At 45.4% G+C, this 16754-nt stretch overlaps 1 protein-coding gene across 3 annotated transcripts in view; it reads right to left on the bottom strand.

Annotated features, from left to right (window-relative positions):
- Positions 1-4446, bottom strand: part of NTRK2 (neurotrophic receptor tyrosine kinase 2) — a 323213-nt gene extending 318767 nt beyond the window's left edge. For 2 of the 3 annotated variants that reach the window (XR_007122296.1, XM_047700253.1), the window contains exon 1: positions 3877-4273. Coding sequence is in view for 2 of the 3 variants with exons in the window: in XM_047700253.1 (XP_047556209.1) it covers positions 3877-4088 (212 nt within the window). In the remaining variant the exon portion in view is untranslated. Of the gene's footprint in view, positions 1-3876 lie in introns of all 3 variants that reach the window. The other variant, XM_047700252.1, reaches the window with a different exon arrangement.
- Positions 4447-16754: the final 12308 nt, after the last annotated feature.

Raw genomic sequence — 16754 nt, 5'->3', positions numbered from 1 at the left:
AATGCAGAGATCGAAGGGCTAAAACCAAAGAGGCTTCAAATGGTTGTACTGAGCTGAATTCTGTAAATACCTCCAACCGGGAAGATTGCATGTTTTCAACTCCAACTTGCAAGTTGTGTTAATGATGCAAATTCGACTGCCTTATTTATTAACAAGTCTGGTGTGGCTTATGCGACCAACACTCAAAATTTACTCTGTGCATCTTAAATGCATGGAAAGCACAATCCACAGTTCTAGAACCCCCAGTGGAGGGGCTGAGAGGTAAACATCAGAGTAAAATAAAAATGGGTGCCTCTCACCGAATCCTTCCGAATGCCAAGATATTTGTTTCTAGTACAATTAATTGCAGTGGAAAAGCTTACTAAGGTAAGGGGGCCAAAATCAATGTATTAATGACATCACATTACAGTCGCTTAACCAAGCCAACAATTTATTGCACATAGAGGCTCTGGCAGTAAAAGCTATTTATGTTGTACTAAGAGGAAAAATATTATACTTGTCTCCAAATATGACCCCGAAATCAGAAACTACCCCCCAAAAATTCAGAGGAAAAAGGCCATCACTGAACTCTATAAAATAGGAGCAATGTAAAAACAAATGCCCCCTTTCACCACCATATAAATAAACTTAACACTTCCTGCTACTTAATGATACACGGAAAGATGGTTAAGATGGTACACTTTATATTAGGTGTTTTTGACCTCAATTAAAAAAAAAAATGCATGCTGTATCTTAGCCATATCTTTTAGCACTTGACTGAGACAGAACTTGTCCTTTGCAGTACATTTTGGCACCTGATATAACAGAGATCCAATAGCCAGTTACATAACTCCAACAACAGGCTTGATTCTTGAATCCCACTTACATGGGACGATGGTACTGGTTTTAGATTTAACCTAGCATGGCTTTGGTATAACCATCTCAGAGTAACAGAAGCAGGTGTAAGCAGCAGTGTGATGTTGGGCAGGTCTCTGTGGACAGAGAGAAGAGAGATGTAGGGAAATAGATCATGTTGGTGGGTAAAGAGTATGAGACAGATTACTAGGACAGAATTTTTGATAAAACAGGCTCAAACGATGACTCTAAAAATGAAATGTCAGCTTGGCTTAAAATATGCACGTAGAAGCAAAAAAATAAAACTCTCCCTCTTAATAAATCTATGCACATAGTTTTAGAATGTTCTACCATGGGCTCTCTCTGAACGCAAAGAGCGCCGTGGTGTACTTTTCCCCAAGTGTATGGATATTAACTGATGGACCATTTTTAAATGGTATAGTAAGCTGATGCTTCAGCATGTTCTAATTATAGTTTATTTACTTCCATTTTTCCTATTGAAAAAAAGAGAAACGGGAAGTTTCAGCTAAGCACCATTAAACTGGAACTTTCAACCAGGTTATTTTAGGAATACCATTGGGTCTCATAACAAAGTAAAAAAAGAAATAAAAAACTGTAATTTGGTTCCAACTGTAGCTGGGATCCACTGGCCAAGAATGCAAAAGCTGTTCAAACAAATATTAATATGTAAGAAAAAGAGCCAGATGGTGTCATATATGGATGACAGGGAAACAAGCTCATCCACTGATGTCATTTTGATATCAAAACAGCAGAATTCAAAATAATCATACGAAGTGCTTTCCAAACAAGGATTTCGATACATTTCACAAGCCCCTAGCTCACAAACCCGCTGGGCTCAGACCTAGCTGAGGGGCAGAGCTGAGCACAGACTTTTTCCCAGAACTCACATCTAGCAGCCCCGTCAGTGTCACCAAGGAACGTAATTCCCCATCCCAAACACTAACCCTACACACCTCCCCATGGTCTCGATCTCAGCAGGTTTTCCAACCAAAAGAAAAATAAATAAATAAATAACAGAAGAAATGAGGAGTGCCACTGACAACAAACACTTTGGTAAAAATAAAAAAGCATCCTTTTTTTTTTTTTTTTTAAGCCTGGAAGTGGGTACCTGCCATCAGGTATTACAGAAATAATAGCAGTTGTGAGAGCTGATAGAAGAAAGCTCAGCTCAAATCTATTGATTTCATTAATACCAGGCAGCTAAGACCACTAAGGTTTAAAACAGTGTTTTTTATACTTAAAGGGAGTTTTATTTTCCTTTTCCCCGATTAGGGCCTTAAAAATATTACAGTTAAAAAAAATGTTACAGTGAAAATGATTGGCTCGATCTCCTTTCTTCCTTCATTATAGATTCATCATCGAATACAGAATTTCAAAACCACCACCAACAAAACAAGAGGTCTCACTGTATAAAGGCACTCTCCCTGGTCTCAAAATAGTCCAAAGGGCTCTGAATTCCATATGGCTTCCTCCATCTGACTACGGACTCCCCATCTCTTGAAAAAGACACAGATCCTGATAAAAGGCCACAGACACTTTGACCAGGCCAACCAGGGCCAGCACAGTTGGGGCCCTACCCACCCTTCCTCTCCAGCTCTGCCTACTCTGATCCTTGCCAAAAAAGAAGAAGAAAAAAAAAAAAAAAAAAAACCCAGATCCCAGCCTCCTGGATCCAGCCTGACAGTTGGTTCCTTCCAGCACATCTCAGCTCTGCTAGGCCTGCACATTCCCCTCTGTGCTGCTGCCATTTCCTTCTGCCCGAGCCTTAGAACATGAGCATCACCAGAAGAACAAACAACAGAGGCTAGGAAGGTCTCTTACTTACATTAAAAACAGGTTATCTCAGTCAACTACGCTGGCAGAAACAGGGTGTGCGTTTTCTGGGGAGGAAAAAAAGCATGCGCACTCGCCAACCGGAAGGCCACAGCCCAAGCCCTACTTTTAGGGCTGCCTATTTGAGCATGGAACACTGTAAGGAAAACCGGAGAAACTTTGCCTTATGATCTTCTGCACAGATGAATAAAATCTCATGCCAGTGAAATGCAGGCAGCGACCAAGTCCCGAAGGGGAGAAAAGACACCTCTAGGAGGGGTGACAGGGAATGCTGTGGAAGGCACTGGTGAATTCCCACTTGGTAATGTATTTGTGACAAGCCCTCAGAACAGGAGGACAGAAATACACAATTTGGCTTCTGCATCAGAGCTCAGGCATTTCCAGGGACACAGGGGTCCATCCCATGCTGAAGGCAGCATTCTACACACTGCTTTATCATCCGACCTAGTCCTGGGATAGTGTTTAATGGCCAATTGAGATTTATAATCCAAATGGTCTCAAAATTATATCTCTGGGAAGTCAAGTCCAAATTAAATCAGACCAGGCTTTTAGGCTTCCGACGAGTACATTTTCCCTTTCAAGAGAGCGCATTTCAACACTCAGAACTTCTCCTCTTACAGACCATTTTCCAGGCCAGCTCTGGATGCCATCTCCTGACAAAAATCTGATCTATAAAATGGAAAGGGAAACCAGTGAACTCCACACCTCAGCGAATGATGTTAAGGGGGCGACTCTAACCTCCTTCCACAGATTTCCAAAAGTTCATTATTTTAACCTCCTTCCTAGTAAATATTACTGGAACTTAGAACCCAACATACACTCAGCACCTTAGGAAAGAAAAATGTCCAAAACTAAGTTATTGCATAAGGAAAGCCTAAAGCACACCCAGCAGGGCTTTGAAATAGAGTGTATATGGAATCCCTCCCGGAAAAGAACATATATATTTATGTTATTGACACATACGGTATACTTAAAACTTATTTTCAACGGTCCCCTTCTCCCCGCGTTAGCAGCCCCAAGCCAGATAAACAGGTAACTGACAGATGGCCCAGCCCTGCATCTCCCATGTATGTCTGACTTCTCCCCAGACTTGAGACAACATTCATGTCCCGGACAGACATGCCGGGCCAGCCCCAGCCCAAGGGGCGAGGAGAAAAGGAAGGAGGAAGAGCACCTCCAGGAACTCACATTTCCGTGATGTTCTCGGGGTCTGCACTGTTAGGCTCCAACCTCGGAAATGCCACGATGCCTGGAGAAGGGTCGCTGCACCAGATTCGGGAGGTGCTGCATTTGCAGGACGTGGGACAGGCAAGAGCGGCCCTCCAGAAGCCCACAACCAGCCAGCAGAAGCCCCAGAGCCGCGCCATGGCGGGTCCATGCCACCTCGTCCAGGACGACATCCCTAGCCGCCAGTGCCAGCCCGAGTCGGACTGAGTACGTGTCCCCGCGCTGCACCGGCCGGTCTCCCCTGCCCCTGCCGGGCGGCCTGTGCCGCGCTCGCCGCTCCCTCGCCCCGGTGACTGTCGCGGAAGCGCAGAGCCGAGCGTGTCCGTAGCTGAGCGTGTCCTGGCGGTCGGCACCGTTCACAGTGGCCGGGGCATCTCCCGCTGCCTCACAGGGGGCGCTACCGCCGCTCCGAGGTTGGCCGCGGCCGCCGCTGCATGGCCCGGCGCGCCGAGCACCGGCCGGCGGCGCTGCCGGCACTCCCCGGGACTCAGGCTCCTTGCTAGACGCGCACTGGGATCCGGAACGCACCTCGGGGCTGAGGACAAACAGATAGGCGTGAGACTGAGCGCAGGACCCCTTACAGCGCGCTCGCCGCACCCCCACCCCGACCCCAGCCAGGGGACTGTGGATGAATACGTGCCCAGCTCCGGCCCCAGAAATAAACTTGCCCCTCGATGGCACTGACGCTGCCGGGACCACCGATGCCCCCCCCCCCCAACAAGCCTGAGATCGAGGGAGGGGAGACTGGGCAAGGGTCCCCGAGGCAGGATTCCATGGCACAGGCCGGGCGAAGGACCCTTTAAAGGGGGACGCGGAGACTGCCGGCGGCAGCGATGGCTCCGCGACGGGGGCCCCCAATGATGCTGCAGAATCCGCCACGGCCGCTGGGCGCAAGGGGCGCGGGCAGGTGGCGCGGCGCGTACCACCTGGGGAGCCGCCACGGCCGCCCCGGGAAATGGGGGGGAGGGCGGGGGACGGCGAGGGCCGAGGCTCCGGAGGGCACTGTCCGTGCTGCTCACCCGGGCTCCGGCGCCTACCGCCCGCCGGCGGCGCCTGGGTGCAGGCTCCTCCTGCCGCCGGGCACTGAGCGCGGAGAGCGCGAGCGAAGGAGCGAGCGAGGCTCCTGCTCCAACCCAATTCCGGGAGCCGCCGCCGCCGCCGCCGCCGCCGCCGCCGCCTCTGCTACTGCTGGCGAAGTGACGTGAGGGCTGACGCAGAGCAGGGGCAGAAACTCCAGAAAATTAGTCTGAAATCCAAAAACACACACGCTCATACACACACAAACCCATAACACCCTCCAGACAAAAGCAACGGGGAGGGGAGGGGAATCTGGGGGCGAGCGGGGAGGAGGGAGGCATCGGTGCCACTGGCCAGGAGCAGACAGCAGCAGCATGTGGGAGTTCATACACGCGCACACACGCACACATCCTGGCTGGGTAGACGCGCGCGCCTGTGTGTGTGTGTGTGTGTGTGTGTGTGTTTGTGTGTGTGTGTGTGTGCATTGAGATCCAGGTACCTCCGAGATGGACCGTTCCACGGCTCGACGCCTCTCAGTCCCTAATTCACACCGCGGTCTCTTCTACCATCGCAGTAGAGGCTGTCTCCTTTTTTGAAATGGAAACCGGGCTCGGTTCAGCTCTGAAAAATGCGCTGATTCTTATTATAGGAATCCTCCCTCCCCTCTCCCTCCCCGCTGCGTTCTCCTTTCCCATCCTGCCTAAAAGGGATGGCGAGCCAGCCTAAAAATAAATAAATATTGTAAACACCAAAACGTGTTCAGCATTGGTAACCAGGGATAGCCGCCCCCATTCCGGGCCATCTATTTGGGGATCTGTGGTTTTGGAGGGTCTTCCTGTTGGTGCTTTTGCAGAGGGAGGGGAGTCTCCAAATGCAACTCTAGCTCTCTAAGTGGGTCTTTTTCCTGCCGTGTTCCGGCATCACACGCCGGAGAAATAGAGACATGTGAGGGGAAGGGAGCGCGCCTGACGCGTATTGGGTTCCCTAAATGCGCGGCAGCAACCCTGGCCTGTCCGATGTGTGGCGCCGCGTCATTTTCTCTCATCCTTCAATCTGGCAGGATTCAGCCGTTCCCAAATTGTCGCTTCACTCCCCGCGATGCCCACCCCCGCCCCCGCGGGGCACCCCGAGCCCTTGCTCCCCTGCCGTACCTTGCGCGATTTCGTGTGTGCGCGGGTGTGCGCGAACGCGTGCCCTGCGCCCGCGCTGCCCAGAGCACGACATGCATCCAGCTACCGACAAGCCCGGCGCGGACAGAGCCTCGGGGTCTCACTAGGGACAAACGAGGCAATCCGGGAGGGTCGGGTGACAAACCGTAACTGCTCTGCGGGCGCAGTTAAACGATGGCTGCGGGGCATTCGCAAGCCTTGTCTGAGAATCCGTCTTCCCCATTTGCGGCTCGGAGAGTCTGTTTTTCCGCAGTCATTTAAAAGGGAACTGGGAAAATGCACCGCAGTGCCTGACACTTCCGAGGGCTCTGGTGCCCCCGCGCGGGGAGAGAGCGCCCCGCACGCTCCGGAGCCTCAACCCTCCGCCGTGGCCGTGGCGGGCACTTGCGCAGGGGGCGCGCTCTGGCGCCAGATGCGCAACCAGCGGCGCCCCCCGCGTGCGCGCCCGCACGCCGCTCTCCCTGCCTGGCAGAGCTCCTGCCCTGGAGAAAAGGCGGGCAGCGCTCGGGTCCAGAAAGAGCGGCAGGACGGGCTCTCGCCCAAGAGATAGGAATGGTCACCGATCTTCTCACAGAGGCTGAGGGTGGGAAGGAGCCGCAAACCCGAACGTCAAGGTGAATGCTTACATATTGGTTGTGCCTTAAGTATTACAAGGGAACGGAAGGCATTTTGGCTTGGGGTGGGGAGGTTTTGTACAGACCCGGGGCGCTGAGTGTAACCGCGGGAATCCTCGCGCAGCGCCCCCAAAATCTCGCTGCAGGGCCGGAAGACAAGGCCCACAGGTCTGCCTTTTTCCACCATCACTCAGCTGTGACAGGCATCGTGTGAACCGCCGGGCTGAAGTTCATTTCTCAGCTCGGCCCCCACCCCTGCTGGGTGAGGACGTGCTGAGGAAGGGAAGCCAAGAGCAAAATTGTCTTGGTCCAGGACGCACAGTAATACTCTCCCGCCTGTCTTGCCAGTACCCTTCACGGAGCTGCCCCTGCGGAACACCTGGGGGAGGGTGTGTACCTAATTACCGACGTCTCTCTCACACCCCCACCCTCATCCTAATTTTCTCAGAAATGGCTCATTTGCGCCCTAGTGGTTGCAAAGTGTCAGTGCAGCAGCCCAAGAACGTATGGTTCAGAGTGGTTTGTGGACCAGATTCTAATTATGTTGGAATATTTTAGAATTTGTATAACATATATAGATATACTACTATTATATTTAGATTCTAAACATACCCCACTATCTCCCACTTGAAATTAGAACTGGCTGCCCCACTTCTAATCACATTTCCCCTGATGTTTTTCCATAGTACCTACCGTTGTTTAATAGACCGTTTACTAACTAGGTTTATAGTTTACTGTGTTTCTCCCAGCGGAATGTAAACTCCATGAAGGCAGGGATCTTGATTTTGTTCACTTATATATCTGAAGGACATAGCATGTATTAAAAAATATACATGTGGAGCGCCTGGGTGGCTCTGTCGTTAAGTGTCTGCCTTCGGCTCTGGTCATGATCACAAGGTCCTGGACTCCTTGCTCAGTGGGGAGCCTGCTGCTCTGTTTCCCCTGCTTGTGTTCCCTCTCTCGCTCTCTCCCACTGTCAAATAAATAAATAAAATCTTTAAAAAGTAAAAATAAGATAAAATATGTGTGTGTGTCATGAATAAATGAAATAAGCTGAAGTCCGGATTCCTCAAATAGGCCCTCTTCACTCTCACTTTCTTAACCTATAACCTTGCAAGTCTTTCTGAATTATTGCCCCTGAAGAGTCTCTTTCCCATCCTCAGAATCTCAGTTTTCTCTGTGTTATCCCGGCCGTTAGCACTTCTGGAAGTCTGACTTTCTACCTCTTCTTCTAGTGGCCAGGTTCGTTCTAGTCTGGACCAGGGAGGGACTTGACCCTTCACCCATGCTGGTCGCTCGCCATTATCATGCACAATGCCTAGAAACACCGGGCAATCAATAACTACTTCTCAACTGATAGAATTACGATCTATCTCAATTTTGAGAACCACATTATTTCAGGGATCCTCAGACCATGACTCTGTAGGAGATGATGAATATTTTTGAGACAGACAACCACTTTGGAAACAAAGAACCATTTCTTAAAAAGTGAGGCTTAGTCCTACCATGCGATCCAGCCGTTCCGCTTCTCTGTATTTGTGAGAGAAATAAAAGCCTCTGTCCGCACGAGGACTGTTACGTGAGTGTTCATTGAAGCTTTATTTGTAGAGATCCCCAAACTGGAAACACCCCAAATATGTATCACCAAGGGGATGGGTGAACAAATCGTGGCGTACCCATGCCATGAGAGGCCACTCATCAATGAAGAAGGATAAACCACTGATATGTGCAGCCACGTGGAAGCATCTCACACTAATTGTGCTGTGTCAAAGAAGCCACATAAAAAGGAGTACCTACTGTATGATCCCGTTGTGGTAGAACTATAGGAAATGTAGACTATGGTGACAGCAAGCCAATCAGTAATTGCTGGTGGGAGGGGCGGAGAGAGCGGGAGGAGCCACGAGGACCAGTGACACAGGCGCCCAGGAAGATTTGAGGATAATGAATGTATTCAATATCTTGATTATGCTGGTAATTTCCATATTACCAAGTTGTGTGTCTAAATATGTCCAATTTATTACATGTCATTCAACCAAGCTACTTTACTTATTTTATGTTTTGAGAGAGAGAGAGAGAGAGTGTGTGTGTGTGTATCTGTGTCCAGGTGTGAACAGGAGGAGGGATAGAGGAAGAATCTTAAGCAGGCTCTATGCGCAGCATGCAGCTTGAAGCCGAGCTTGATCCTAGCGCCCTGAAATCATGACCTGAGCTGAAATCAGGAGCAGGACGGTTCACCCTCTGAGCACCCAGGTGCCACTGAATAAAGCTATTTTTTTTTTAAGATTTTTATTTATTTATTTGACAGAGAGAAATCACAAGTAAGCAGAGAGGCAGGCAGAGAGAGAGGAGGAAGCAGGCTCCCTGCTGAGCAGAAAGCCCAATGTGGGGCTCGAACCCAGGACCTGGGATCATGACCTGAGCCGAAGGCAGCGGCTTAACCCACTGAGCCACCCAGGCGCCCCTGAATAAAGCTATTTTTAAAAGAGCTTTTAAAATGGAAATATTTTTAATATAATTAAATATAAAATAGAAATATAAAATATATAAATAACATTTTATAAATTTATATATTTTCATAAGTGTAAATATAAATATAAAAATATAAATTTATAAATTTTATATTTATATACATATAATTTATAAATAAATTTTTATGAATTCATTTCTATAAAAATATTTATATAAATATGAATATTTATATAAATAAAATATAAAATAATTAAATATAAAAATATAAACAGGCATTGCCCTAGATCCTCCAATCATTAGCTTCTTGTTCCCACTAGAGTGCTATTAGAACCTCCAATTGTAGGAGGCTATTATAAAGCTCTGAGATTTTTTAAAACAAGATCAGAATCTTTAATGTTCTAATAGTAGAGGGACCTACTATGTAATACCTTCTACGTTCTGGAAAAAGATTGGGGACCCCATCATTTGAAAGAATGCTTGAAAAAAATAGCTTGAACCTGCATTAACAGGAGATCAACTCAAGAAATTACACTTCCATTCTTTATACTATCCTACACTTAATTAAAATGAGTTACACTATATATATATTAATGTAGAGACGTGTCCATAGTATGTGAAGAGAACGATGCAAGTTGCCTGGCCATACTGAGTCTGAGCCTCCCAAGAAAGCCGCTGTTTGTGAATGTGTTTGTTGGTGTGTGGGGTGCATACGGAGAGAGGAAGTCAGAGAAACACGTACAGCAAACACACCAGTAACCTGAAGGGATCAGAGAGGTTGCTAAGAGGAAGAGGACAGACCAGAAAACTTGTAAGATGTTTCTTGGGCACTAATAACCTCCTTACCCACAATTCCTCTCAGATCTAGAGTTATTCTGTTTCTAGAGTCCCTCTCTTTCATGGAGAACAACTGAATCTAAAAGCATGTTTATGATCTATAAAAAATGTTCACCACTGTGTGTGTCGCTCACTCAAGCATATCTGTATGTTAGTAGAAGACACTGGAGAGAAGACATAATCCAAAGGAGTTTCAGGTACTGTGCCATCCACAAATGGGAGGTATCTGGGGACTGAGAACCCTCAACACAGGCCACAGTGGAACCAGAGGCTGCTCTTCATGATGAGCCCCACACTTGCTCCCTCTCACTCAATCGCCTCTTTTGTTGTTCAGGAAGTTTCCATCTGCTTCCTATCCCACACCTTCCAGGTCTGAGGTAGGGTCTCCCTTCTCCCTGTGTCTGCCCACATAGTCTGAGAACCACATGCTGCCTATCCCTCTGAAGCCCCATCCCACTCCCTGTCCTCCCTGAGTTCGAACCTTCCACTTTTAACTCTTAGTCACACATTGAGCACACACTAAATCAACATAGACTTCCGGAACTTTTACAGACAGCTAAAAGGAAGAGCATACAGAGAAACTTTGAGAGAGCCTCAGGAAATTGAAGTCACATATACCTGGGTGACCCTGAAATATAATATTAATTATTGATCTGACTAGGTCTCATGGTAAACTCCAGATTGTTTTCCTAGTCTAGGTCAAGAGTCTTACATTAATAGTCACACAAGGGATTTAGTTCACTAATTCCTCATAAGAAGTTATAGTATGTCTTTTGCACGCCACTCAGCCTAGATTTACAGAGATAGGCAATTGTTTGTTCCCAGTTCCAACTCAATTGACAATTACAGCCCATGCAAAGATCAGTGTTTACAGTCATGTCACCCTTAGAGTTGACAAGCCACAAGCATATCAGACCTCTACAGTTTACTTACTAAATGTTTTTACAACTGAAGTAGCTATTCATTGTTAGTTTTTTGACCAATATGCTTTTAGACCCATGCTGTCCAGTATGGCAGCCAACTGTGTGGTTCTCAAGTACTTGAACTATAGCCAGTCTAAAATGGAATGTGCTAAAAAATAAAATAAAATAAAATATGCTACAAGTAAAATACACACTTAGTGTATAGCCTTAAAAGGAAAAATGCAAAATATCTCATTAATGATTTTACATTTATTTTGTGTTGGAAGTGATAATATATTGGATTCATTGGTCAAATATATCACCATCAAAAACGGATGATGTACTATATATAGGATAATTGAGCATAATAATAAAAAATAAAAATTTAAATAAATAAATATATCACTAAAATTAATTTCATCTCTTTTTTTCCCTCTTTTTAACGTGGAGAATGTATTTACTTTTGTTTTTAAAATTTATCAACTCAACAATTATCTTTCCTAAAAGTTCCATTGTTGTTATCTTTGACTCAATGACCTAGATCCTTGGGTCTCATTGAGTCTTCTGCTTTTAAAACCTTGAATCTGCCATCAGCTATTCCTCCTAAGTTTTTTCACCTGCAGGTCTAACATGTGTGCATTCCTTTAAGTCGTTGATAAAAAACATTTAATGTGACAGGCTAAGACACTCAACTAGAGACATAATCTAGGCTGACATTCATTCCTTAACTAATTAATTCATCTTTACATTGAGTGTGGCTGTTTAACCAGCTAAGAATCCATCAAAATGAATTCCATAATGAGGTCTTCCTTGACCTTTGGTCTGAGCCACCTGTGAATCACACACCCAATTACATAAAGACCAAGCTGGTATTGCTCATTCCAATATGGATATGGGTTTTTGTGGGTTTTGTCTGGAGGCTTTTTTGGGAGGAGGAGCTGGTTTGGTTTGGTTTAGTTTGGTTTGGTTTGGTTTTTCGCAACCACCCTGGCACTCCTTTCTCATGCGAACTCCATATCCACCTTCATGTGGCCTAATGTCAACCTAGCACTCACATTCTGGCTTTCTGACCTATAACCCTATTCCTTCCCTTGGTCCCTTTTGATCCTTATACCCTGCTTGTCCTATATTTAAATCAGTTTCTCCAAGTGAATTTTCTTGACTGCCCTTTCAACAATAGGTGCACTGCTTTGTCTTGGATAGGAATTCCTCTTGCCCAGCTTAGGCTCATGAAACCTAGCCACAATCCACAGGGCTAATTGTGCACTCACTCCCCTTTCCCCCTGGTGGGAAAAAATTGGGCAAGATTTCTCAGAAAGAAGAATAGAGTAGGAAGTGGGAGGCAGTCTGAGAAACAGAATGAACAGTAATTTAGGTGCATTTTGGAATCCATCTTTGTTCCTTTTTGGAAAATGGAGACATTTTCTCTTCTCTTCTTCCATATGCCGTTAGTATCGACAGTTGTTCTTTGGTCATATCAGCAAGCCCCATTATGAATCTTACATCTTTGTAACCATTTAAATATGCCATGATATCTCTTATATAGTCTCATTATCTAAGATTCCAAATTCTTGTTAACTACATGACCTGGGCCATTTCCAATGTAAAGATCCTTTTTCTCACCAGAGAAAGCAGAGATTAAGAGGTAAATAACACTGCATTGTCTCTAGGATCTGCTAATATCTCTCCATCTGCCCCTCCTCTCTTCATTCTTGCCCTTATTCTAAGCTTGATTCAGATAGTCCTTTTTTGTGTGTTGCTTTCTGTACTATATTTTTTTTACGGCTTAAATGAATTCTGGACTTCAGTACCTCTGCCACAGTTCTCACAGAATTGTGGTGCTCTATTTTATTCAACACTTGGCCATATACCTCACCTTCCATCTTGTTCCACACCAAAATCCACAGCCTAGATACAGAGTCTCCTTTCTTCCTCTTGAGGATCATTCATGCCTGTGTGGTCAGAATTTTATATTTTAGAACTTCCCTTCTCTCTCCAATCAATATTCTCTTTTACAGTCAGCTAGTCAAGGGATTTTATCTATTTTTCCTCAAAAAACAAAACCAAAAAAAAAAAAAACCCAAGAAAACCACACATTTGTTTCCTGAAGTCTAGGATACATTGTAGACTTCTCAGCATCCCACATTTAGCCAATATGGCCTTCAGTGCCACAGCCAAGTCAGTCTTGCAGGTTTTCATAGCCCTGTCATGAGTGTCCTTCCTGCCTGCCCACCAGGTCCTAGGGACCCCTACAATATCCAAGCAACATTTCTTTGGAGTGATGACAATGGCATCATCAGTGACCGAAGTGAAAGCATCCCAACAAAAAAAAAAAAAGGATCAAGGGGGCAGAATCAAGCTAAACCAGAGTTGCCTGACACCCCTTTCCAATTAGAGATGTTCTTTCTGTTGTGCAAACTATGTTCTGTTTTAGTAAGGAAAGCTGCTCTTTCCTGTGGCCGTGTCTTCTCTTCCAAAGTTGTGATGTCAAATGAAAGAGATGGACAACACCTGGGTTGGGAGCCTACATCCCTGAGCCCTTCCATCAATGTTATAGTTAGGGTAGAAATTAAGCTGCTTCCATAAAGCAACCTCCCTTCCATAAACCAAACTCCTTGAGATACAGTAGCTCAAACAGGTAGGAAATTTATTCCTTTCTCATGTCATGGTTCTCATGTCATGGCTCTCCAGTGTGCATTCCAGGAAGGATACATGTCTCTGTTCTGCGGGTTTATCCACAGATCCAGACGCCTTCTATCTTGTTTCTCTGTCATTTTCCCAGGATTTGACCTCACCTACATGGTCAAAGCCGATTCACCAGCCTGCAGGAAGGAAAGAGGACAGGAAATGGAGGACAAACAATTTCCTTCTGAGGAAATGTTGTGGAAGTTGTATATTCTATTTCCCTTTACATTTATCTGGCAAGAACTTAGTGGCCATGTTACTGCAAGGAAGATTGGGAAATAGATTTATTTAACTGGGTGTGACCCCAAATTTGAAGTGGGGGAATCCATTACTCAAGCAAAGAAAAGAAGAATGGACATGGAAGGATAGTTTCCTAACTAGACCTCAGTAAGAGGTAGCATAGAATTTCCCTGACTACATAATCTTCAGGTTGAAACAGAATTTGAGGGATAATCTGAACTCTGCCTAACACCCTGACATCTTCCCTTTCTGTCACTGGGGGAAAAACACAGGGTCTGTCTGCCACATTGATCACACCAGCCAACTGTGAAGTCAGCCTTTTATGCAAGAGTTTACTAATAAATATATGCATAAAATTCTGAGCAGCAAGTTCTCTTGACTTAATTTTCATCTCTAAGGATAGCCCTAACTTTTGATCATTATTCTAAAAAAAAAAAATTCTATAGGGAATATAACTTGTTCATGCTTGTTCTTTCCAGTACCTTTAACCAAAGTGTTTTTTCTCTTACCAAAGAAGAAAGAAGAAAGAAGGAAGGGAGGAAGGAAGGAAAGAAGAAAGAAAAAAGGAAGGAAGAAGGGAAAGAAGGAAGGGGAATAGAATAGAATAGAATAGAATAGAATAGAATAGAATAGAATAGAATAGAATAGAATAGAATAGAATAGAATGAGTAGACATAACAAAGTCTCTATAAATAGGGATCATCCTGCAATATTCTCACCTTTGTTATAGAAATCATTAGGCTTGAGTTTCAGTCACAACTATGCTACTTAATAGCTTGTATGGTACTTTTGGAGAAATGACTAACCTGCCCTAAGCCTCAAATTTGCCTATATGTAAAATAAGAATGGCAGTTTGAAAACATGGCAGCAGATTCTCTGACATCACTCCTATTGGAAAGTGTATTCTGTGTCTCCTCCCCTTGAATCTAAGCAGACTTACAACTGCCTCAACCAAATAAAGTGGCAAAGTCACTATGTGACTTCTGGGTCTAGGTCATTTAAAAAGGGGCAAATTTTGCCACATGCCCATAAGACTCATTCTTGAACCCTGAACCACCACACAAGAAACCAACTGCCCTGATACTTCCACACTGGAAAGCATCCCAGTCAACAGTCCCAGCTAAGCTCTGTCTACCTGACATACCTACCTACACAGCACTCACAGGAGGAAGCACCTTGGATCCTCTAGGCCAATCTAGCCACTGGCTGGATAGCATTATGTCGGTGCTATCTGGAACAGAAGAATTAGCCAACCCTGCCTGAATTCTTGACCCACAGAATCATGAGGTAGTTATGATGGCTATTGTTTCTAAACCACTAAATTTTGGGTTATTTTTGCTACACAGCAATACATAACCCGAACTGTGAGGGACAGGATACCGTCAATAGTACCCCTCGACACTGATATTCTAGGACTTTTAAAAAAGAGAAATGAGGTATAGGTACCTCGTTTGCACTGCCCACAGATCCTTACCTGTATTCCATAATTAATTAATTAACTCTCTTCCAGGAAAGTAACTGCTCTGCAGCAAAAGGGTAACTTCTGTAATGATACAAACAATGATACAGGGACGCCTGGGTGGCTCAGTCAGTTAAGCATCTGCCTTCAGCTCAGGTCATGATTCATGGTCCTGGGATCAAGATCCCTGCATCAGGCTCCCCGCTCAGTGAGGAGTCTGATTTTCTGTCTCCCTTTGCCCCTCCTCCTGCTATCTCTCTGTCTGTTAAATAAAAAAATAAAATCTTTCTTAAAAATGATACACAGTTATTGCTTATGAAGGCAATACTTTATACAGCCTTAGAACCTTCGAAGGCACTGAGTCTGCCTTAGGACTAGCAGCATCTACAAGCCAGTGGAGAGCTACTGACATAAGTTCTCTCTCTCTCTCTCTCTCTCTCTCTCTGTTTATTTATTTATTTATTTATTTATTTATTTATTTATTTATTTGAGAGAGAGTGAGCTTGAGCAGGAAGGAGGAACAGAAGGAGAGGGAGAAGCAGACTCTCTGCTGAGCAGGGAGCCTGACACAGGGCTCAACCCCAGGACCCGGGATCATATCCTGAGCCAAAGGCAGACACTTAACCAACTGAGTTACCCAGGCACACCTAACCTAAGTTCTCATACCCTGACTTCCAGAGAGGTGTTTGCAGATGGTAGCCATCAGACCTCCAATTCTCTTCAAGTCAACTGACAGACATTGCTAACCACTGGATATATAAAGAAGAAGAAGTCATACTCCCTGTCTTTTAAGAGCTTGAAGTCCTGTGGGAAGACACATGCAAAAGTGGATCATTTCCATTTATGTGGTGTAAGACAGGGGGCATGTACTGGGACCTAGAGGAGACAAAGCAAGATGGAAATGAGGTTTTAGGGAGCCAGTGACCTTTGAGATGAGTTTTAAGGAATACACTGGAATTATCCAGGCTAGAAGACCAGGAGGATGGCATGAGTAAATGCAAGGAGGCCAGAGAGAGCATGGCATGTGAACACGTGGGGGAGACAGTGTCTGAGTGGTGGCCATGTCTACAACTTTCCTCTCCTCTCCTAAGAAAATTAGCACTGTGTATACTCACCTCTCGGCCCCAAACTAGACTCTAAGAGGACATGGTGACTGCTTTCTCACTGCTTCCTTCTGCTCTGATCAGAATCAGCCCTGTGGCCAGTCCATCCCCAGCAATGCAGCAGCCTGTCTAAAGGGTGTTTGGTGATTCCTGCCAAGACCTGCAGCTGACAGGCCCTGAAGCGTTTCCAAGTATTTTCATGTGTGTACATCTCCTTCTGTGCTTCCTCCTTCTCTCTGCTGGGCGACCCTAGCCCTTGGCTCTATATGACCTTAGAACTGTTCTATCTCAAGTCTGATGAACAGAAAGCCTTACAGAGATAAACTCTCTATCCTAACTGCACCTCT

This window comes from Lutra lutra, chromosome 13, assembly GCF_902655055.1.
Source record: "Lutra lutra chromosome 13, mLutLut1.2, whole genome shotgun sequence".
In the NCBI taxonomy this organism is placed as follows: Eukaryota; Metazoa; Chordata; class Mammalia; order Carnivora; family Mustelidae; genus Lutra; species Lutra lutra.
Note: the sequence above shows the minus strand (reverse complement) of the source record. Positions and strands in the feature narration are given on the sequence as shown.